General features: G+C 39.5%; 2 protein-coding genes across 3 annotated transcripts in view; one reads left to right on the top strand and one right to left on the bottom strand.

Annotated features, from left to right (window-relative positions):
* The window catches only part of LOC114455168 (cysteine/serine-rich nuclear protein 3-like), a 248,537-nt gene that overhangs the window by 5,933 nt on the left and 218,899 nt on the right, over positions 1-23,705 (bottom strand). The gene's annotated exons all lie outside the window — the stretch shown is intronic.
* LOC114454777 (transcription factor 7-like) lies at positions 546-5,584 on the top strand. 2 transcript variants are annotated; one of them, XM_028435539.1, is made up of 8 exons: positions 546-864; positions 1,728-1,923; positions 3,030-3,082; positions 3,182-3,247; positions 3,366-3,513; positions 3,681-3,788; positions 3,897-3,992; positions 5,324-5,584. In XM_028435539.1, exons 1-7 carry the CDS (start codon positions 860-862, stop codon positions 3,954-3,956), a joined length of 636 nt encoding a protein of 211 aa, XP_028291340.1. In that variant the 5' UTR covers positions 546-859; the 3' UTR covers positions 3,957-3,992; positions 5,324-5,584. The 2 variants fall into 2 exon arrangements, with proteins under 2 accessions (XP_028291340.1, XP_028291339.1); XM_028435538.1 differs by having other exon boundaries at positions 4,847-5,584.

The raw sequence follows: 23,705 nt of genomic DNA, 5'->3' as shown, positions 1-23,705 counted from the left end.
AAAAATAATTTTAAATGGTAAAAAAAAAAAGTGAAACACACCCTTTACAATAATAACTGTACATGTTTTCTCTTAATTGAATATTAAAAATCTGTACCTACAGCTAATCTTTTGCCCATATTTATATTTATTTTACTTTAATTCTTGTTCTATTCTAAATAATTCTGTCGTGTTGTTTGCACATTGTGTTCTTTGATTTTAAGACATGTGTTACTGAATAGAAAAACCAAACAGGAAAAGAATTGATTTTGGATTTTGCACCTTTTTTTTTTTTTTTTTTTTCTGTTTCCTCGAGACATTTGTACTATACCTGTAGGTGTTATATTGTATAATAGTGCATTATTCTGATTTAAAAAAAAGAAAAAAGGTTGGTTTTTTTTCCAATGGTGTGTTGTGTCGCAGAATTGAATTGTATTGTCTTGATATTTGAAATAAATAATATTGTGTACACTGTGTATTGACTTGAACAAAATAAATAAAATAAAAAATAAAAACTTTATTTTTATTCAGGCATGGCCATGGCCTAAAGCCGGTCCTGCTCTGGGGTCACCAGAAATGTGTGATATCAAAATGGGGTTACAACCCAATAAATGTTGAGAACCACTGCTTTATCCACACTAGACAAAAACAATAATGTTGCTTTAAAAAAAAAGTGCATTATTTAAATACACGTTGTCCATGGCAACCGCGTCATTTCTCACCCTATATAAGCGGTTAGAAAAAAAACAAACCGTTTTCCAGTATTTGTGTCTGCAGTTCACTGTTCAGTCTACAAGGAAAACTCTCTCAGAAATCGCCAGCGATTATTTCTGAACATTTTCAACCAGAATATCACATATTAACAACCTCCGCTCTCAAAATGAAGTAAGTAGAAGTTTTATTAGGCTTTATTTTACCGTCAAGTAGTTCCTACTACATTCCACCAGGCGGCAGCACTGCTCCGACATCTTCGTACATGTGGAGGTCATTCATCACAAAGTATAATAATAATAATAGCAACATAATTACAGATATAACTACTAATTTAAATGATATACAGCTGATAGGAGTGTGTGTCACAAGTATTTACACAAAACTGACTTGTCTTTAATGATGTTCTAACATTTTTCGTAACGTATTTTTTTTTTTTTTTTTTGGCTAACTATTATAGAAGACCAATTTTCAAGTGTTTTGTGCATCCTCTAAATATATTTTCATTTGCATTACATTTGAATTCAAATAATTTGGCAAGATATGGGTCATTTTGTGGTTTTTTAGGGACATTTTGTGTATTTTTATTATTTTTGGGGGGTTCTTATTGTTATTTTGTGTATTTTTCTGTTTTTTTCTGCATTTATGTTGTTGATTTGGGCATTTTTGGGGTCACTCTGTATTATTGTTGTTGTTTTCTGTATTTTCTTGTCTTTTTGTGGAACTTTGTTGACAGTTTGTGTGTCTTTGTAGCTATTCTATAATGTTTTGTTGTTTTCATAGTCATTTTGTTCCTTGAAGTACTTGTGTCTGTCTTTGTTGAGTCATTTAGTGCAATTTTTCATTTATTTAGATTTTTTTGTAATGTTTTTGTGTATTTCACTGTTCATTCAGTGAAATACACTGGGAATCATTTTGTGTATTATGTTTAGGTTTATATTCCTTCCAGCTTCTCTCTCTCTTTGTGTGTGTGTGTGTGTGTGTGTGTGTATCTTATTTATTTTCTTTGTCTCCTTGTTTATTTCTTTGTGTCACAGGATACCATTGAACATGCTGATGGATCCTGTGGTCCAGGAGGAGGAGGAGTTGAAGAATCTCCTTCCTGAGATTACAGATGTTGTGGAGCTGTATCCAGAGGTTGCAGGACTGGTGCACTGGGCAACTTACCCTGTGATGTCATCTCCTGCTCCTCCTCTTTGTAAATGTCCTCCTCCACCGTTAACAGACCTCCAAGTAAGAATCACTGAAACACATGGTGCCAATGTGGGCAACATCACAGCATACATTTGTTCATCCATTAAGAACAGACAGACCCTTCCTCATTCTTCTATATGACTCTGTTGTTGTTATAAACACAGTTTTTAATGGATTTATTTAGATCTTTTTATCCAGTCCTTATGTGGCATTGGAATATCACCCAGTTTGGTTTCTTTGACAGACCCTAGCAGTAGTTTTTTGGTGGATGGTTGATATCATGGTTGGGATAAAAAAAAAATTGTAATTACATAATTGATATCTAATTACAATTATAAAATGATTATAATTGTAATTGTATTTGAAAAAAAAACTGTTGCTGTTGTAATCATAATTAAATTGTAATTGAGTTCAGATAATTGACTTTGTAATAGTAATTATTCAGTGCCAAGGCACAAAATTGTAAAAATCTGGGAATTTTTTTTAGATAAGGCTGTCATAAAATCCAGTAAGGCATAAAAATAAAAATAAAATAAAAATAATAAAATGCAGAACACCCACATTTCAGAGATATGGCTGTATATAGTAAGGCATAAAAATGGAAAAATATGGCTTATTTTTACTGTTAAGACAATTTTAAAAATTGAAGGAAAAAAAAATAATAATTAAGGGGTATACTGACAGAAAAGAGGCTGAGACGCCCACACCAAAAACAATAATACCAATATTTTCATTAATTAGGAAGTCTAACAAATTAACCAAGAGATCAAAAACAAATTGAATGATAGATAATAATTTTTAGTGTATTTTATAGTTGATTTAAGACGTGGGAGACAACTGACCCGTTATCATGGTGCTAACAGAAAGCTAACATAAGAGGAAGGTCACATTTTATGGGGTTATTCATTCCAGGCTCAGTAATTGTGATTAACTGAATTTGAACTTTAGTAATTGACAATGTAATTGTAATTGACTTTCAGGGGGAAAATCATATTTGTAATTTGAATTGTAATTGGAAAAAATGCAGGTCACCAAACTCATAATATAGTTGTAATTGAACATGGATAATTGAGGATGTAATTGTAATAGAAAAATGCAATTGACCCAAACCCTGGTGTCTAACATTCATGTTTTTGTGTCTCCAGTTTTACAGCACTCCTTTCTTCCCACGTGAATGTTTTCCGTCTTTTGAAGAACGGTAAGCAAAGCAAACAAACACACCTGATCCATCAGACGTTGGTCCACATGTTTGTGACATGATTTCTCATCCAGCGTGTTTATGTTTTTATCTTTGTAGAGATGAGTTGGATGAGTTATTGGCTGTCATGCCACCAGAGGCCCTGGAACCCATCCCAGTTCCAAAGTAAGTGTCCTTGAGTTGTTTTAATTGTCTTTTTTTTCTGAGTAACTCTTGATCAGAGTGTCTCCCTGCTCTCTCTCTCTACTACTCTCTGCTCACTGTTTGTGTTTTGTTCCTTCAGAAAAAGGAAGCGTGAGGAGGGTAAGGGCCCATATGTTAAGAAACCTCCCAACGCATTCATGCTTTTCTTAAAAAGTGAGAGGAAGACGGTGCAGGAAGAGCTCGGCATTAGAAACAGTGCTGCCATCAACAAAGTTCTTTCTGAACGTGTACGTTTGTTGGTTCCTCAATAAGTTATCTGTGATCTTCACATTTTTGTCTTCGTTGTGTGTGTGTGTGTGTGTGTGTGTGTGTGTGTGTGTGTGTGTGTGTGTGTGTGTGTGTGTGTGTGTGTGTGTGTGTGTGTGTGTGACACTTTGTTGTTGTTCATCCACAGTGGAAGTCTTTGGAAGAAAACAAAAGAGAACTCTTTCAAGCAGAAGCCCAAATAGAAGCTGACATCCATGCTCTGAATAACCCCGGCTGGAGCAACAAAGCAAACTACGTAAGTCTACTCTGCAGAAATGTTTACCCATCAACCTTAGAGGTGATGACATCATGACTGTGGAAGTGTTTAATCAGCTGACTAGAATTTTCACGTGTCTATTTTTAGGGGAAAAAGAGTAAAAAATCACGGACTAAAGCTCCACCTCTGCCTCCACCCTCCTGCTGATGGGAATGTATAATAAACATCACCAACATACTAACGGTAAGTATCATTACTCAAAACATCACTTCATTTTATGATGATTTTATTTCAAAATGGTTTTTCCACAAATGTGAAATCAGGTCATCAGTTACTATAAAACAAGAATAATGTGTATCTAAAGTAATATGCAGACATGGACACACACTCTGAACACAGGTTTAATCTCAACTGTGTGTTTTATTGTTTTAGTCTAAGACACATGTCAAACTAAACTTTAGAGCATCCAATTCATCCCCTTGGAAAAAAGTTAAAATGACATAGAAAACAATATATCAGCTTCTCCAAATATTTCAAGGAAACTCTAGTCTTTTCATGCTTAGATCACATGATGGCAGTCATTTTTAATTGCAAATTGTTGAAAGAACTCTCAGTTTTTCCCAAACTGTGCAATTTTCATCAAATTATTTCACAAGGGTTTCCTGAATTACATTAATAATTTCTCACAATATCAAGAAAATTTGAAGAGAATAACATACCGGGAATAATATTTTTCACTTATTGCTTGGATATTGTCGATACCTTAATCAATACTAATAATAATTCATCAATGCTCTAAAACAAAAATGAGGTGTACCTTAATGTGATGTGCAGACATGGACACACTCTCTGAGAACAAGTTTAATCAGATGTGTTTTAATGTCTCAGTCTAAGAGTATTGAGTTTTGCATCAATTTAACTTCAAATTGTGTCTGTGCTCTCCATAGATTGTTTGAAATGCATATATCAGCATCTAAGATGTTCTTTAACAATGTGAATTAGTTTAGTTTATGGTGGATTCTGTCATAGAAACTCACCTAGAAACAAGCCTGCAGTAGAATCAGAAGACTCATCAGCTGTTCTCTATATTTTACTAGCACCAAGGACAGCAACGACATCAGCAGCAACAACAGCAAGGGCAACTTCAGCATCAACATCAACAGCAACAACGGCAACAGCAACAACAAGGGCAATGTCGGCAGCAACGTCAACAACAGCAGCAACAACGAGGGCAACATCATCAGCAACATAAACAGTGGCAACTATTGATGTTGCTTCTGACATTGCCCTTGTTGTTGCTGCTGATGCTGTTGCCACTGTTGACATTGCCCATGTTGCTGCTGCTGCTGCTGTTGCCGTAACAACAAGGGCAACATCAGCAGCAATAAACAGTGGCAACAGCATCAGCCGCAACAACAAGGGCAATGTCAGCAGCAACATCAACAGCGACAGCAGCAGCAACGACAAGGACATCAACAGCAACATCAACAACAAGGATGATGCTGTTGCCGCTGTTGATGTTGCCCTTGTTGTTGAATCAGAAGACTCATCAGCTGTTCTCTATATTTTACTAGCATCAAGGACAGCAACGACATCAGCAGCAAGAACAACAAGGGCGACGTCATCAGCAACATCAACAGCAACAACCGCAACAGCAACAACAAGGGCAATGTCAACAGCAACATCAGCAGCAACTACAGCATCAGCAGCTACAACAAAATCAATGTCATCAACAGCATCAGCAGCAACAAGAAGGGTTATGTCAGTAGCAACATCAACAGCAGCAGCAGCAGCAGCAGCAGCAACAACACGGGCATCGTCAAGGGCAACATCAACAGGGGCAACTGTTGTTGTTGCTGCTGATGTTGCTGTTGATGTTGTTTTTGTCGTTGCTGCTGCTGTCACTGTTGATGTTGCTGTAGAAGTTGCCCTTGTTGTTGGTGCTGCTGATATTGCCCTTGTTGTTACTGCTGATGCTGTTGCCGCTGTTGATGTTGCTGCTGATGTTGCCCTTGTTGTTGAATCAGAAGACTCATCAGCTGTTCTCTATATTTTCCTATCATCAAGGACAGCAATGGCATCAGCAGCAAGAACAACAAGGGCGACGTCAGCAGCAACATCAACAGCAACAACGGCAACAGCAACAACAAGATCAATGTCATCAACAGCATCAGCAGCAACAAGAAGGGTTATATCAGCAGCAACATCAACAGCAGCAGCAGCAACAACAAGGGCATCTTCAACAGCAACATCAACAGGGGCAACTGTTGTTGTTGCTGCTGATGTTGCTGTTGTCCTTGTCATTGCTGCTGCTGTCACTGTTGATGTTGCTGCTGACAATGCCCCTGTTGTTGTTGCTGATGCTGTTGCCGCTGTTGATGTTGCTGCTGACGTTGCTTTTGTTGTTGAATCAGAAGACTCATCAGATGTTCTCTATTTTTTCCTAGCACCAAGGACAGACAGCTAGAACAAGGGCAACGGCAACAACAAGGACAATGTCAACAGCAGCATCAGCAGCAACAACGAGGGCAACGTCAGCAGCACCATCAACAGCATCAGCAGCAGCAACAAGACCAACATCAGCAACAACATCAACAATGGCAACAGCATCAGCCTTGTTGTTGTTCAAATTTCTATCTTATGTCTATATCTATAGCTATATATATTTTTATATATTTATATATGTATCTAAATGTATAATAAAACAATATTTGAACTAAGTGGGAAAAGAACTTGCTTTCTAACTCACACACACACATCACAAAAAGGTATTAGAAGTCTATTTATTCAGAGTCAATAGAAAATCATTGACCAATGTCAATGTGTCAATAAATATTTTATCGATTACTTTTTTTGGGTTTTTTTTTTTAATATCTGTAAATAAGGAAACTGGGTTTTCAGAAATAATTCAGGAGAAGGTTTTTAAGCTGTTCAGGGACCAGGATTTGTAATGAAAGTGGACAATATCATTTTCCAGTGGATATTGCTGCTGAAAAATTATTTTGGTGCAAACCAATCAGTAAATTCAATAGTCCACCCTTTTACAAAAAAATGAATTATACAACCTATACATTAATGACCCTTCCTTACATGTGAGTACATAAGTTGCACGTTAAGTGTAAAAGTGCTGAGTCTTATAAAAAATATGAGCCAGAAGAGGCTGGAAGGGCTCAGATAGTTAAACAGTGAAACTTACACACAGAAACTGGTGAATTACTGACGTGTTTTTGGCTGTACCAATCGGTCAGACCATAAAAACATTTGGAGTTTTATTGACTGTCAAAAGTTATATCAAATCAAGGAGAACAATGTCAAAAGTTATCAGAGGAAAGAAGGTGTTTGTGGTTAGTGAAGCTGAACCAGGATCTACGAGGCTAAAATCTGGACAACATCTGAATTTGTTTGGCTCATTTCTTGTCAGGTAAGTGAATTGTTGATAGCAGCGGCTGATGATAAGAATACAATTCATTTTCACCTGCACTACTATTAAATATGATTTCAATCAATCACTCAATCTTTTATTTGTATAGCGCCAAATCATAACCAATGGTATCTCAAGACACTTTACAGTAGAGCAGTAAAGTGTCACCACCTGACACGTTACTGCTCTACACACGGCTTAATGTGTGTGTGTGCGTTATTGTTGCACAGATTTGAAGAAAATAATTTCGACTTCCCAGTTGCCACATTGTCCAAAGACACGGGTAAAATGGTGTCGGAATACCACTCAGATTCTTCTGATGAGGAGAGCAAACGTTCCTCCCCCCTCACCATCCCCAACAGGAAGTGCTCTAACCAGGTAACCCATGGAGCAGAAATCACCTCCTTCCCCACTCACCTGTTCTTAAACCAATGTTGCATCTGTGTTTGAACTTATCTTTAACTTTTTCCTTCCCCAGACTTTAAATGCAGCTGCTCCATCATGGAATCCTAAAAATATGAGGTCAGGAATGGGTGCCAGCAATCCACAGCCCCACAACAGAACCCCCATTCCTTGGAGAAACAAACTATGGGTACCTCCTTTACCAGAGGCAAAGCCTCCTAATGGGACTCCAACCATCAATAAAAATTTTTTTTATCAATAAATCCAATGTAAAAATGACTTACCTATATATTTTCTTTTTTAACAAGTGTTTTATAGCTTGGATACTGATTGCAGGGTGACTACAAGTAGGAAGAAGTTATATTTAAATCTTTAAGACCTTTTTAATACCACGTTAAAAAAAATTTAAGACCAAACTTACGATGGAAATACAGACCAAAGGGAAAATATATTATTTTACAATTAAAGGCATTGATGTCAGTTAATAATATACAATAAGGAAAAATGAAAGTAATCAGTTGTTCAAGAACATTTTTCAAATGTGTTTATTAATGTGGAAAGAGAACAAAAATATTGACATTGTCCTAAATTATATTTATTGTAACAAAATTCTCACAACATTTAATATCAGTGGACAATAAACTAGAAATCAAAATTGACTGGAACCTGTGAGCAAACCAAACACCAAAGTGCTTTTATCAGATTCTTCACTGTGTAATGCTATATGTGGAACTTTGATCAAAAATTAGGCCTTCTAAGAAAATGTAACCAACCCACATTATCAGCCTAATTTCTGTCCTGGCTAATGAAACTTTATGTTTCTATTATGGGCCCACCTTAGACATAACAATGTGAACACACTATTTTCATTTGAAATGTTGTGAAAACAGAAATTCTGGGATGAGGTAAAAGAGGTAGGTGAGAAGGTAAGGGAAAGAGAAAATGTCTGACTGGACATCAAGGCATGTGTCTGAGTTCTGTTGATTTGTCTTCCAGCTCCCTCTCAACTAGAGCTGCAACAAATTATTATTTTCATAATCGATTAATCGGTCGATAAATTATTTGATGAATCGGATAAAAAACACCACATTTTTAATTTCAGCCTGTTTATTCGTCCCATTGTGAATGTAGTGGTAGGTCACCCTAAGGTAGACTTCATTAGCTACACGTGTCCATATATCAGCAGTGAGACACAGTTTGCTGTTTGTGTTCATTGCATTCTTCACTTCCTTTAAAGTCTCTTCATATTTTCTCTCCATGAGCTTTGTAAAATGTAAAACATAAATTGTGTCGTTGAGGGCAGAATGTGACCTGGATTAAAGGTGAGGATGATTGTAGTGAAGCTTCATCTTCAACCATGGACACAGACCTCATGTCAGTGATCATCATGTAGAGGATGTTCTCAGTCACAGCTTCTCTCTGTGGTTACATCATGTGTTCATCACCATGAAGCCTGTCATTGTTTGATCTTTTCTGATGAAATGAGAAAGATAGTATAGCATTAGTATGTATTATAGCACAATTTACTACAACTAAAGTATTAACTTGTTTTATATTCAGTATTAGGTTAAGACATGTTCATAGTCCAAAGAGCAAAACACGCACACACGCACACGCGCACGCGCACACGCACACACGCACACACGCACACACGCACACACACACACACAAAAACAATTAAACAAATTTAAGTAGATGTGATAAGTCACTTTAACCTCAGTCTAAATGTAATTAATCCAGCCTCACTCCATTACAGACCAGACTTCATCTTTAATCTATTACCACCATTATGTACAAGTATATATATAAAGCACATTTAAACCCTGCTTAAGATGATAAAATAAAATAAAAAGTATTTCAAACACACAATGTGATGGAATAAACTTTTTTAAAAAGTCCAAGCATTCTATCATTTTGTTCCAGTGTTTTCTTTACTACTACATCTTTGTATTTATGTGTATTTTTTTAGTCTTTTACAGTTTTTTACGATTGAATAAACACTAAAATCTAAAGTGTTGCACAATTATCAAAACCTTACACTCAAGGAGCAAAACTTGGCCCCAGATTTGCACCACTGTAAGCACAATGAGTCCGTTCACACTTTGTGCAAAACAATACACACCGTGATTTGAAACACTAACACACACGTCTATGCATTAGACACAGAAGTATATCAAGATGTCACTTCCTTGCAATTCCAAAGCACTGACTGTCAAATGACCACACCTATGAGCCAGTTGATTGAACACTGCCATTAGGTGCGCAAACACAAGATTGCTTAATTGTAGACACACCAATCAGGTTTAAGCACTATAACAAATGCAGCAGGTGAGTTCACCAAGCTTAACCAAAATGGAAGGAGGAGGAAGAGGAAGAGTGAGGATGAGAGGGGGAATCGGAGGAGGAGGAGAAGAAGGAGGCAGAGGCCGTGGCCGAGGAAGAGGAAGAGGAAGAGGAAGAGGAAGAGGAAGACCTCAAGCAGGAGTAGGCGAAGCTCAAAGGAGAAGAGGTCCAACTTTAAGCAATGAAATTCGCGCAACTCTTGTGGACCATGTTGTGAACCATGGATTGACACTGAGGGAGGCTGGACTGATTCACCGTGGCATCTGTCATAAGGGCATTCAGACTGGAAAACAGGTAAAAAAAATTACCTGTTTACAGCTTCTTACTGTATGCACCCCATATCAGCACTTTTGATACCCCTTCCTGTGACATTTTACAGTAGGTTACATGTATTTTGTTCTACATAGGATTGAGGGTCGAGTACAACGAGGAGGAAGGGCTCCCATTTTCACACCACTGCAGGAGAGGGAGATTGTGAATATGGTTTTGGCAAATAATGCCATCAGGCTTCGTGAAATCCAGTGTAGGAAACAAACCACATCAAGCATAAAGCCTCCCCCTTTGCTAGCAAGAATTAACCAAGGAGCCTGTTATTGTGTTATCACGAACTGTGTAAACACAACTGCCCCCGTAACTCTGAGATGCAGGACTAACCCCACTATGTGGTCTGTGAACGCAATACCGGAGCCGCTAAGACTGAACCAGCTATTTGAAGTACGTAGTATGAACCCTTCTTTTACGACTCCCCTTCCGGCCAAACAAAAGGACCAGAGAATCCAAGGACAGTTTTTCCCTATATTACCTCCCTGCGACATTTATGATCAAAAGAAGAACATCCCTCTTCTCCCCCTTATCAAACAGATACTGTGGGATGCTATAAGTTCAAAGAACGGTCCCAATGCCCTTTGACCCCCTGTGGTGAGATATCACAGGAAGACGCTTACCAGACCTTCACTGAGAGGTCTCCTAGTGAAGAAAGGAGAACAAAGAAATTGTATTATGTTTGAAAAGTTAGAAATGAGAACAACGAACATGTGTTTGACTGAAAAATTACAAATGAAAACATTGTTGTGGAATGATTTCTCCAGAAATTGGAATTACAAATATTGCTGTTCAATCACACTCGTTTCATGCAAGACAATAACCAACAGAATGCTATTTTAAAGTGTTTATCATTTAAAAGTGCTTAAAATTACCAGAAAAACATCACAAAAGTTAGTTTGAGGTATTTACTGCGACCGTATAGTTAAGAGGAGGCATAACATGATTTTTGACATTTATGTTATGAGTAATTACAGGTAAAATGCATTAATTAGTTCCTAAAGTGATTCGAGGCTATTTCCTAGTCGTGTTTGGTATCAAACTCTTTCGTAATACATGATATTTCAGGATATGATGTTGAAAAGATGTTTTGAAATATGTGGAATTAATTATTAGGCATTTTTTTTATGTTTAGAATCATCCCTTGTCGTCTGTCTCTGTCTCACACTCACACACACCCAAGACACACCCACAAGCTGAAAGCAGAGACATTGACCAATCACCGACATGATCACAGAATAATCAACGAAGACGCCTCCTCCAAAAGGCGTCACCAAACGCCCTTTAAAAAAAGACGCGCGACCAGAAACAACAGTTTTGGACGCGGGCGTTCATGCTCACCCGTCTTCCCTCATGTTTCCAGTCTTTCATTTCATTTTTATTTTTAGTTGAAACAGTTAGATTTTGTAATCAACAGCTGCTTGGTTCGGACGAATACAGCATCTAGTGACGTGCGTAACAGCCGAAAGGAAGCCCGGCCCGCGACCCGTTGGGGTTAGCCAAGAGCCATTCTCTAAGCCAGCTGCGAAGGCCTAACCGCCCGGATCGGCTGAAGGGGCTACACTCTGTTGAACCAAAACAGAACCAACGGTGGCACGTCCTGCTGCATTGCTCAAACAGCACCTCCAGGTCCAACCCTGACATCTTCAAGGTACAAGAATGAACTCTCATCAGCAACTTTCATCTACAATAGATCACATACATATTTCCATAACTACAAACTTACACGCATTAACAACATGCTACACACACAGTACATCTCATTCATGTTTGTTCGTCTCCCCCTTGTCCGTCCTCCTCTCTTTGTTATGAGCTCTCTTTATTTTATTCTTTGATTTTATGATTAAATATTGAATATGTATCCTGCATTTTTATTCAATATTTAGTAGATTAGCATCCTTCTAGATTAGTGATTTCACTTTATTACGTATAATCCTCACCTTTATTAGCCTAGAAATGCATTTTATCATGATTTAATTATCCCATTTCAATTGATATTTTGACTGTGTTAATTGTTGACTTTTGAATAAAAGGTTGAACATAATATTTGATTCCTCTGATTCATTAAAGCTGTGGTTATGGTGTAGATGTCTGGTAGAATTCACTTTTCCCTGGTTTCACATTGATGAGTTTAGTCTAAAAACTTAGACATATTTCTCCTGTTAAAAGGAGTGGCACCCCGCAAATTTGAAGTAATATTAATAATCATAATTAATATTCTTAGTTATATAACCCATTAATAATAACTCATCTCATCTTCCTACATAATTTCTGGCACCTCCAGATGGGACCAGCTGAAGCCATAAACACAGCGTTAATGAATAACCATTGGAATCAAAAGCCGGTCTAAAAACTGAACACTCGTGTTGCCAGATTGGTTCGGAAGCCGCCGAGCCCCGACCAATGTTGTATTCTAAGCAAAGCCGCCGCGCTAATGCTTAGAAACTGAATAAATAAGACCGCCGTGTCTCTGTGTTTAAAGCGCTAATGTTATGAAAGGCCGCCGCGCCAAAAGAAAAAGTTAAAATTAATCACTGCGCCGTCAGTGACTGTGACGTCAGAGGTAAACAGTAAGTTGCCAGAACCGGGAAAACCCCGTATAAAAGGAAAAGATACGCAGACAGTGCAAACTAGGACTTTGCTACCCCGAAGAGCTCTGAAACTCTGGTATCTACCGACGCAAACAAAGAGTAAGTCGTCTGAATCTTCCGTTCCTTAAAACGGACAAGCTATCGTTGTATTAGCTCATGTTAGCTCATTGTGGTTGGAACACGTGGGTAACGCTCCGGAAACCGGAAGCAAATGTGTCAAGCCACCGTGCACACACAAAGACAGGCCTTCCTGTCCCTTTTTGAGACGCGACTGCCCCTCGTGGCGAGCTCGCGAATAACAGGCTAACGAGAGCCTCAGCCTAGCAGCAGCAGCCTGCTACTAAACGGTTAGCATCAAGCTAACCTATCGTGCCCAGTGAGACTTTAAACACATCTAAGTTACAGCGTGTCTTTAGACACGTTTTGCTTGACAACTGTGCATCAATACAGCTGTCTTTACCGTCACTTTGCTGAAATCGTGTGGTTTTAAATGTGCTCGATTTGATTTTGTCATCTCTCAGAAAAGCACGCACGCGCACGCACACACAAGGCCCATAACTAAACGGAAGTTAAGCCATTAAAAGGGTAATCTTATTAAAACTAAGGTAACTCATTTAAATACAAGTGACGCACTAAAATCAAGGTTTAACAAGATTTAAACCAATTTGAAAAATAATTAAACTAAAACAGTTTAAATAAATAAACTAATGATTAAAGTAAAATACACATTTTACTAAATGATTAATCCAGTGTGATTAAAATCAAATCAATTTGATTAAAAACAATTAAATTGAAGAGGGAGTTAATTAAATGAAAGCAACTAATTTAAGAAGGATTTATTAATTAAAATAAGTTTAATAAAAGTTAAACCAGTTTTAATTAAGGTAATTAAATTCAACACAACCGAATTTAAACACAAACCATTCTTAAAAATCAACCTAAAGGAAATTACAACTGAAATAAAAACTGATAAATTAAAACAGAATTTAATTAATTAAAATTAACATTTATTGATTACAATAAATTCAATAGGATTTGAATTTAATTTAAAAAAAAAAAAAAAGAATTTTTTTTTTTTTTTTTTTTTTTTTTTCCTTTCTTTTTCCAATTGATTAAAAACACCTGATTAATCTAAGGAAACTGAATCAAAGTAAAGCTAATTTAAACTAAAGTTTAAATTAATTGAGGAAAAACATTTATTGATTAAAATAAATTCAATAGGATTTGAATTTAATTTCAATAAAAACATTTTTTCCAATTGATTAAAAACACCTGATTAATCTAAGGAAACTGAATCAAGGTAAAGCTAATAAACCAAAGTTTAAATTAATTGAGGAAAACATTTATTGATTAAAATAAATTCAATAAGATTTGAATTTAATTTCAATAAAACATTTTTTTAATTGATTAAAATACCTGTTGATTAATTCAACGAAATTGAATTAAAGTAAAGTTAATTTAAATAAAAGTCTTAAGTCATTAAGAACAAATCTTGAATGACTAAGAACAATTGTTTAAATTAAACAAACCACACCAAACTTTTTCAAGTTTACCACTCAGTTTTTATTTACCAAACAGTGAATTGCTAAGAACAAACGAAATAAGATAAAACAATTTACTACATTGTAATTTTTAAACTTTGTTTGAAAAATTATTTGAAATTTTGAAATTCTTTAGAGTTCTTCGTACGATTTTGATCCACAACAAATCAACATGTCTGTCTCCTCAGAAGACCATCCAGCCGAGAACTTAGAATTCCTCCTCACAGAAATTTTAGGGGACGGAAAATCCACAATTGATGCCAAAATCCGAGAATCTCCCCCTCAAGAATTAGGAGACCTTGTGGCCGATTGCGTCACTGCAGCCGTTTACAAAAAACTGAAGGATAAAGAGCTGGTTAAACAGCTTGGCTGTGTAATATCAGCATTCTCCGCCCAGTTAAAATACGAACAGAATCGAGTTAAAAACCTCGAGAGCGAACGCGACGCTCAACTCGAAACCATCGAGGAACGCGAAGCCCGCTGCGCGAACCTCACGGTCCAGTATGACGAAACACGTGAAGAAAATGGACTGCTCCAAATGCGTGTGACTTACCTAGAAGAAGCGGAAGATCAGGTTAATCAATTAATCACTGAGAATAAAGAATTAGAAAAATCCAAAGTGCTACTCGGTGATAAAATACGCGTTCTCGAACATGATTTCGACACCACCACCCGGGAATTAGACGCACAACTACACGAGTCAAATGATGGGAAGAAACTCCTCCTTGAGGCAGAAGGGGCGATCAAAGCCTCAAAAGCCAAAACTAAACTGCTCTCTAGAGAATTAGACGCAGAACGAGAGAGGGTTAATGACTTATTACAACAAGTAGCTGACGGTAAAGTAGCTACTGCTAAGGTTCAACGACAATTGAACCTCACCAGGAGAGAGCTCCTAGACGCAAGACGTGAGCTCGGGCACGCTCTCTCATCATTGTCAATGTCGGAGGCCGATGGCGATCCTGACTCCGACGGTGAAGACGCAACTCGACAAGTCCTGCGCACCACCGACCCAACGGTACGTCCGCATCGCTTAAGGAGACCCCGGGATGCCTCCGCGGACCCTCCTATTGACGGCGGACCGACGCCCGCCAGGCCCCCGAATAGCAATCGACCGTCCAACCGCGACCTGGATAAAATCGCCAGAAACATTCCGAGATTCGAACCAAAGTTCGACGAACCCCAAAATGCTAGAGCATTTTTGAGAGACATTGATTTTTATCTAAAAAGTTATTCAATGGCTAATGTTGAAGATAAAATCTACCTAATCAAAGCAACCTCGAGCAGGCTTGTTAATGATTTCATTGAACGTCAACTACCTCAGATCAGAAATGATTACACAACACTGTGCCGCCTCCTGGTGGATGAATTTTCTGATGCACTTCACCAAACAGGTTTCGACTATGCCCACACCGTTAAACAGGGGAAAAACGAATCACCCCAACAATATTACCACACCTTGCTACAGGCATACTTTGGTAATCGCAACGACCCAGGTATGGAGGAAGAAGAGCAGTTCAAAAAACTGTTCCTCAGAAACCTTCACCACAGCACGAGCACCCATCTCGGCGTCGCGGCAGATCCCTATACCATGTCCAGTAAGAAACTTCGCGATCTTGCAATCAGAGGCTTCCTCTTGTACAAACAAAATTCGACAAAATCCACACCTCGCGAAATGTTCCCGATAAAGAATAACTCTCACTCGCTGCAATTGGAAGGCACAAAAAAGACACCCGACAGTCCTCAAATGCCTCCACCGCAAGCACCACAGACCCCTCCGCGGTACAACCAGCAACCGTACCATGGAATAAAGCCAAAACGATACCAAGACAACACCGATTATCGAGATTATGCGCCAAAACAAAACTTTCGGCACCAAAATTCCCGCCCTAACTCACACCACCAAGATCGCCGACCGCGACCACCGTGGTATGATTACAACCGTTCTGACCAGTGGAGAAGACACGACAACCACCGCCGAACACCTCCACCCAGAAACGAACACTCAAAACCTTGGTATCACAAAAATATTCAAAGGTCATACGACCAGCAGCCAAACAGATCAAGATCAGATGATGAATCTAATGAAATAGAAAGTTTAGAAATTAGGTTATCTAACCAAATCACTAAAGAAATGGCATCCATCAAGAAAATGTTCGAACAAATGATAGATGACAAAATCAATAGAAAGCAAAAACGATCAAAATGCAAAGATGACGATAATTCGCCTAGTGCTGTCTTGCTGGTGCAAACACATGCACCAAACCACCGTTTTTCCAATGGACATCAGTCCATTGAGGGTGAACCACCAATTCACCAATTCTTGTGTGACCTCTACGAAAGAGGAATCGCCCGAAAGTTTTATATATCAGCCACTTTTGAAGGTGTGCTTACCAATGAAGCCTTACTTGACACTGGAGCAGACATATCCCTCATGTCCGCCCAACTGTTCAATGAGCTGCGCAGCCTAGCCAAGGAGACCAACCTAAGTTTGATACTCCAAGACTGCCACATGGACATTGAACCTTATGGCGACAACGCCACCGTTATCACGAAGAAGGCTCTCGTACAAGTCACCATAGGGCACCTGACCCTGGTGCACCCGTTTTACATCTCAGACCACAACCAGATTCCTCTTCTCATAGGTATCGATCTGCTCAACCGATTTGAGCCCCTGATCGACTTTCAAAACCTGAAAATCTGGGCACAAGTCAGGCAACCACTGCCGCTGCAGCATGACTCACTCGACGGAGTTCAGTGCTACCAACTGAACCACTCTCGGGCTCTAAAGGAGACCCCCAGCCGGTCTCCGGCCCAAATGCGTCCGGCTACTAAAACCGTAGACCGTACTCTAACGACCAAAAGTACCTCCCTGTGCGCGTTAACCAACAACCCCCTCGCTACCGATGGTCTTGCGTTTCAGAACCGACACATCAACGATGCTCTCGCCAAAGAAAGGGCGCTATCAGGAACACCCTGGTCCTTTGACCCCACCCAGCTCGCTGAGCCCCACCCGTTGTCAGTGAATGCTATTTCGCGCTCTCGTGCGGCTGCCGAGACCGACGCCCCATCGTCTTCGCGGGTCATCGCACCGGTAAAACCCGCTTTCACCGACAATGACCCAATGACGTTAAAAGTCTCCTCGGACTTTGCCTCCACACCCAGCCATCTGTTCGCTGCCCGTCGCTCATTACAGACAGTCAAGGGCACCTTGGTCCATGTTTCTGCAGACTCCCAAACGCATGCGTTCGTTGTCCCACAGAACCAAAGGGGGGTGATATTGGCACATGCCCATGACATGCCCTACGCCAGACACAGAGGAGTCAAAACCAAAACCAAGCTAACACCGCTACCGCTTACACCACCCACCAATACACGACCGATCTTGAGAACCACCTCCGAGCTACGTTCGCGTTTGCTCAAAAACACCTCAAAGAGAGCGCGAAGGGCCGTAAAACCTACTACGACCAAAAAGCCTCACAAGAGGAACTACAGGTGGGAGACCGCGTCTGGTATTATAGCGTTGCTCCGCCCGCCGGCAAAACCAATCATCATGCAACCAAATTGAAAAAATAAATAAATAAATAGAAGAAATTTCTTCCCAAATGAACAGGACCCTACCTGGTCACCGATAAACTGTCTCCAGTGGTGTACCAAATAAAGATTCTGAGCACAAAAACCGAACCAAAGCTCAAATGGGTCCACCGAAACCAAATTAAGCTATACAGAACACCAAAATCAACAGACAAGCCATCAACCGCGAGCTGAATAAACCCTACGAGCCGAGAGATAGCATTCCTAATTAACCTACCAGTCGTCACGTTCAATAACATCTACCACCTCAAGGACGACATAAACTCAGACCTAGGAACTAGAATCCACTACGCTATCTGGTCCCACCGAGGACACACCCGAGGGTCAGGACTTAACCGTGCTGGTTGATCCGTAAACTTCCAATCAGCCTTCTCATTGATCAGACCCCAAACATTAGCATATCCAACACCCTGCTACCGAGACCACAACGCGTCTCATTAGATAGGCACAGGCCAAATTTAGCCAGAGCAAAAGAAAGCTTGTCTTCCTTTCCTCTTATTTAGCTTAAGATCCCTTAGGGACTTCTTTTGTGCGTTTAGATTTGATTCTTTTATACCCTGCATGCTTTGTCTTTGTCTTATTGATATGCACCAAGAGTAACTGACTGATACCACGCTGTCTTTTATGTTTATGTGTACACTTTTATGTTACCCCATCCTGCTGATCCCAAATTACATGTTCGCACCGAGCATTGTTGAGGGACACATAGCAACATATAGTACACACACCTAGTCTGCCTCCTGGTCTACGGGTGCCCACTGCCAAGCGGCACCTCAGAATCGACTCCATGGTCGCCCAACTCCTACCTCCATGGCCCACGGGCATTAACACCAGGCAATGCGCCAACGCCAGCCACCAGGGGCTCCAGTCTTCAACCTCCAGGGGCTCCAGTCTTCAACCGCCAGGGCTCCAGTCTCCAACCTCCGGGGCTCCAGCCTTCAACCTCCAGGGGCTCCAGCCTTCAACCTCCAGGGGCTCCAGTCTTCAACCGCCAGGGCTCCAGCCTTCAACCTCCAGGGGCTCCAGTCTTCAACCGCCAGGGCTCCAGTCTTCAACCTCCAGGGTTCCAGCCCCAACCACCAAGGGCTCTAGCTTCAACCTCCCAGCTTTGCCTCCAGTATTGACCTCCTGGCAATGCTGCTCATCTCAACGTCAAGGTGAGAGTGATTTCCCTACCCTACAGGGGGAAACACCTCCAAGTTCCAACAAGGACGTTGGACTTTTGTCACTCCTGAACTTTCGTCAGGGTGTGTGAGGACCTCAACACACCTTTACCTGTTTCTAGTTGTTGTCAACTTGAAGGTTCGTTCCTTTTTGTTTCCTCAAAAGAACTATTTGATAAGAGCTTCAAAGCATTGAAACCTTATCAACAGGGGGATTATGTAGGAAACAAACCACATCAAGCATAAAGCCTCCCCCTTTGCTAGCAAGAATTAACCAAGGAGCCTGTTATTGTGTTATCACGAACTGTGTAAACACAACTGCCCCCGTAACTCTGAGATGCAGGACTAACCCCACTATGTGGTCTGTGAACGCAATACCGGAGCCGCTAAGACTGAACCAGCTATTTGAAGTACGTAGTATGAACCCTTCTTTTACGACTCCCCTTCCGGCCAAACAAAAGGACCAGAGAATCCAAGGACAGTTTTTCCCTATATTACCTCCCTGCGACATTTATGATCAAAAGAAGAACATCCCTCTTCTCCCCCTTATCAAACAGATACTGTGGGATGCTATAAGTTCAAAGAACGGTCCCAATGCCCTTTGACCCCCTGTGGTGAGATATCACAGGAAGACGCTTACCAGACCTTCACTGAGAGGTCTCCTAGTGAAGAAAGGAGAACAAAGAAATTGTATTATGTTTGAAAAGTTAGAAATGAGAACAACGAACATGTGTTTGACTGAAAAATTACAAATGAAAACATTGTTGTGGAATGATTTCTCCAGAAATTGGAATTACAAATATTGCTGTTCAATCACACTCGTTTCATGCAAGACAATAACCAACAGAATGCTATTTTAAAGTGTTTATCATTTAAAAGTGCTTAAAATTACCAGAAAAACATCACAAAAGTTAGTTTGAGGTATTTACTGCGACCGTATAGTTAAGAGGAGGCATAACATGATTTTTGACATTTATGTTATGAGTAATTACAGGTAAAATGCATTAATTAGTTCCTAAAGTGATTCGAGGCTATTTCCTAGTCGTGTTTGGTATCAAACTCTTTCGTAATACATGATATTTCAGGATATGATGTTGAAAAGATGTTTTGAAATATGTGGAATTAATTATTAGGCATTTTTTTATGTTTAGAATCATCCCTTGTCGTCTGTCTCTGTCTCACACTCACACACACCCAAGACACACCCACAAGCTGAAAGCAGAGACATTGACCAATCACCGACATGATCACAGAATAATCAACGAAGACGCCTCCTCCAAAAGGCGTCACCAAACGCCCTTTAAAAAAAGACGCGCGACCAGAAACAACAGTTTTGGACGCTATCGTTCATGCTCACCCGTCTTCCCTCATGTTTCCAGTCTTTCATTTCATTTTTATTTTTAGTTGAAACAGTTAGATTTTGTAATCAACAGCTGCTTGGTTCGGACGAATACAGCATCTAGTGACGTGCGTAACAGCCGAAAGGAAGCCCGGCCCGCGACCCGTTGGGGTTAGCCAAGAGCCATTCTCTAAGCCAGCTGCGAAGGCCTAACCGCCCGGATCGGCTGAAGGGGCTACACTCTGTTGAACCAAAACAGAACCAACGGTGGCACGTCCTGCTGCATTGCTCAAACAGCACCTCCAGGTCCAACCCTGACATCTTCAAGGTACAAGAATGAACTCTCATCAGCAACTTTCATCTACAATAGATCACATACATATTTCCATAACTACAAACTTACACGCATTAACAACATGCTACACACACAGTACATCTCATTCATGTTTGTTCGTCTCCCCCTTGTCCGTCCTCCTCTCTTTGTTATGAGCTCTCTTTATTTTATTCTTTGATTTTATGATTAAATATTGAATATGTATCCTGCATTTTTATTCAATATTTAGTAGATTAGCATCCTTCTAGATTAGTGATTTCACTTTATTACGTATAATCCTCACCTTTATTAGCCTAGAAATGCATTTTATCATGATTTAATTATCCCATTTCAATTGATATTTTGACTGTGTTAATTGTTGACTTTTGAATAAAAGGTTGAACATAATATTTGATTCCTCTGATTCATTAAAGCTGTGGTTATGGTGTAGATGTCTGGTAGAATTCACTTTTCCCTGGTTTCACATTGATGAGTTTAGTCTAAAAACTTAGACATATTTCTCCTGTTAAAAGGAGTGGCACCCCGCAAATTTGAAGTAATATTAATAATCATAATTAATATTCTTAGTTATATAACCCATTAATAATAACTCATCTCATCTTCCTACACCAGGCCAATATTATTGAAGACCAAATCATCTTTTATAATGTGAATCAGGTCTCTGTCCACCATAGCTCGTATCCTGAAGGCACATCAGGTACAAATGAAACAGTTGTACCGAGTGCCTTTTGAGAGGAACTCAGAGAGGGTCAAACAGCTGTGGCGTGAGTATGTGGAGGTATGTATTGTTCACTTTAGCACTCTGATGTTGCATACTGCACACATAACCTTTTTTTACATGTAAATGTACTGTATACTAAATCTATGCTGAACTACACAATCTTGTCTTTCACTGTATTTCAGAGAGTTTTACAAATGGATGCTGAGGCCATTCAGCATGAGTTCATCTACATAGACGAGGCGGGGTTCAACCTCTCAAAGGTCAGAAGGAGGGGAAGAAATGTAATTGGCCAGAGGGCAATTATTAGTGTCCCGGGGCAACGTGGCGGTAACATCACCCATTGCGCGGCAATCACCCAGAATGGGGTCCTCCACCGCCATGCCAACATGGGTCCGTATAAAACACCTCACATCCTTACATTTTTGGACAGAGTATACAACCTCACAATCATAAATAACATGCAGATCCAATACATTGTCACCTGGGACAATGTTTCATTCCACCGCTCTGCTCTGGTTCAGAACTGGTTTACGCAGCACCCACATTTCACAGTCCTTTTCCTGCCACCATATTCTCCATTTCTTAACCCAATTGAAGAATTCTTCTCGGCATGGCGGTGGAAGGTTTACGATCTGCACCCCCTGGCTCGGGTAGCCCTCATTCAGGCCATGGAGGAGGCCTGTGACCAGATTGAGGCCACAGCCATACAGGGGTGGATACGGCACGCACGGCGATTCTTTCCCCGCTGTCTTGCAAATGAGGATATCGCCTGTGATGTGGATGAAATTCTCTGGCCAGATCCAGCTAGGAGAAGAAACCAACAGTAGCAATTTATGTGCTGTGTTTTCTTTTTTGGGGGGGTTCTTTTTTTGTACAGGATAAAATGTTATGTTCATGAAAACTGGGAAATGTTTTCTTTTTTCGCCATGTTGGCTTGAGTATATGGAAAAAAATAAATAACATTGTCAACAGCATTAGTCTTGTGTCCTGTGTGGTGTCTACAGTAATGCATACAAGTGTTCACTGTGTGTATTGTTTTGCAAAAAGTGTGAGCAGACATTGTGTTGACAGTTGTGCAAATCCGAGCGATTCTTTGCAAATTCACTGTGTGCTTCACCCATACTACTCTATGCACTTAGAAGCAGAATTAGCCCAAAGTGTTTAAGGTTTTCAACAGCAGAGTGTAACTGGTGCAAACAGAGTTAAGTCATATGCAACGTGTGTGTTTCATTTGGTAAAAAAATATGGTTTTGATAAGTTAGTGTATAGTTTTTACAAGAGCGGTTCATTTTGCAAAGGAGTTAAGTTGTTTTGCTAATTGGGTATGTGGTTGGGCTATTCGTGTGTTGGGTTTTGCTAAACAAAACAAAACAATCAAAATTGTGTTTATTCAATCGTAAAAAACTGTAACTTGTTGGACATTGAAGCAAAACATAAAAAAGGTATAAATTATGATCAAACTTAAGCATAAAACACACGTGAATCATAAAACTTAGTTACTAATTTGTTCAAGAAATGTCTTTGGAGTCATTAATATCAACTTTTAGCCTCAAACAGGTGAAATAAACCATTTACATTTGAATGTCCCCATTTTGGACTAAAAAATCCAAGTAAAGTGTGAGAAAACGTAATAATAATAATAATAATAATAATAAATCCTTACGGGAACAATAGGGCCAAAACCCCCACCTCATTATTTCATGAAGATTTATATATAAACTAATAATGATTTGTCATTACTATTTACTTTTAGTTTAGTGTAAGTTTATTTATTGTTGATAAAAACATTTAATTATAAAATTATATCAAGAAACAAAACAATAAAAGAAGAAGAAAATAACTATCAATATTTGTTTACAGTAATTCAAAGAGATACAATCAGTGTTATGATGGATGGTGAGAGAAGACATAATGTGTAATGTTGATGAACAACTTCGGATTAACTATGGCTGGGCCTGCGGAACATCTCAGTGCAGAATAGCACGTACCACGTTCCTGAGAATTCAGTCAAATGACTCAGTTCCACCGAATAAAACAAATCAAATTGTGCAACATTGAATTGCCTTTGAAACGATATATCACACAACTATTTCCCCATAAAGTTGGAAATTTACAGAAATAGAGGTGGGCCCCTGGGCTCCATTTAAAAAAAAACAAAAAAACAAAGTGAGTAGTGTTTGAGTTCGGTA

Source organism: Gouania willdenowi, chromosome 21 (genome assembly GCF_900634775.1).
Source record: "Gouania willdenowi chromosome 21, fGouWil2.1, whole genome shotgun sequence".
Classification (NCBI taxonomy): domain Eukaryota; kingdom Metazoa; phylum Chordata; class Actinopteri; order Blenniiformes; family Gobiesocidae; genus Gouania; species Gouania willdenowi.
This window is presented reverse-complemented; position numbering and strand designations above follow the sequence as displayed.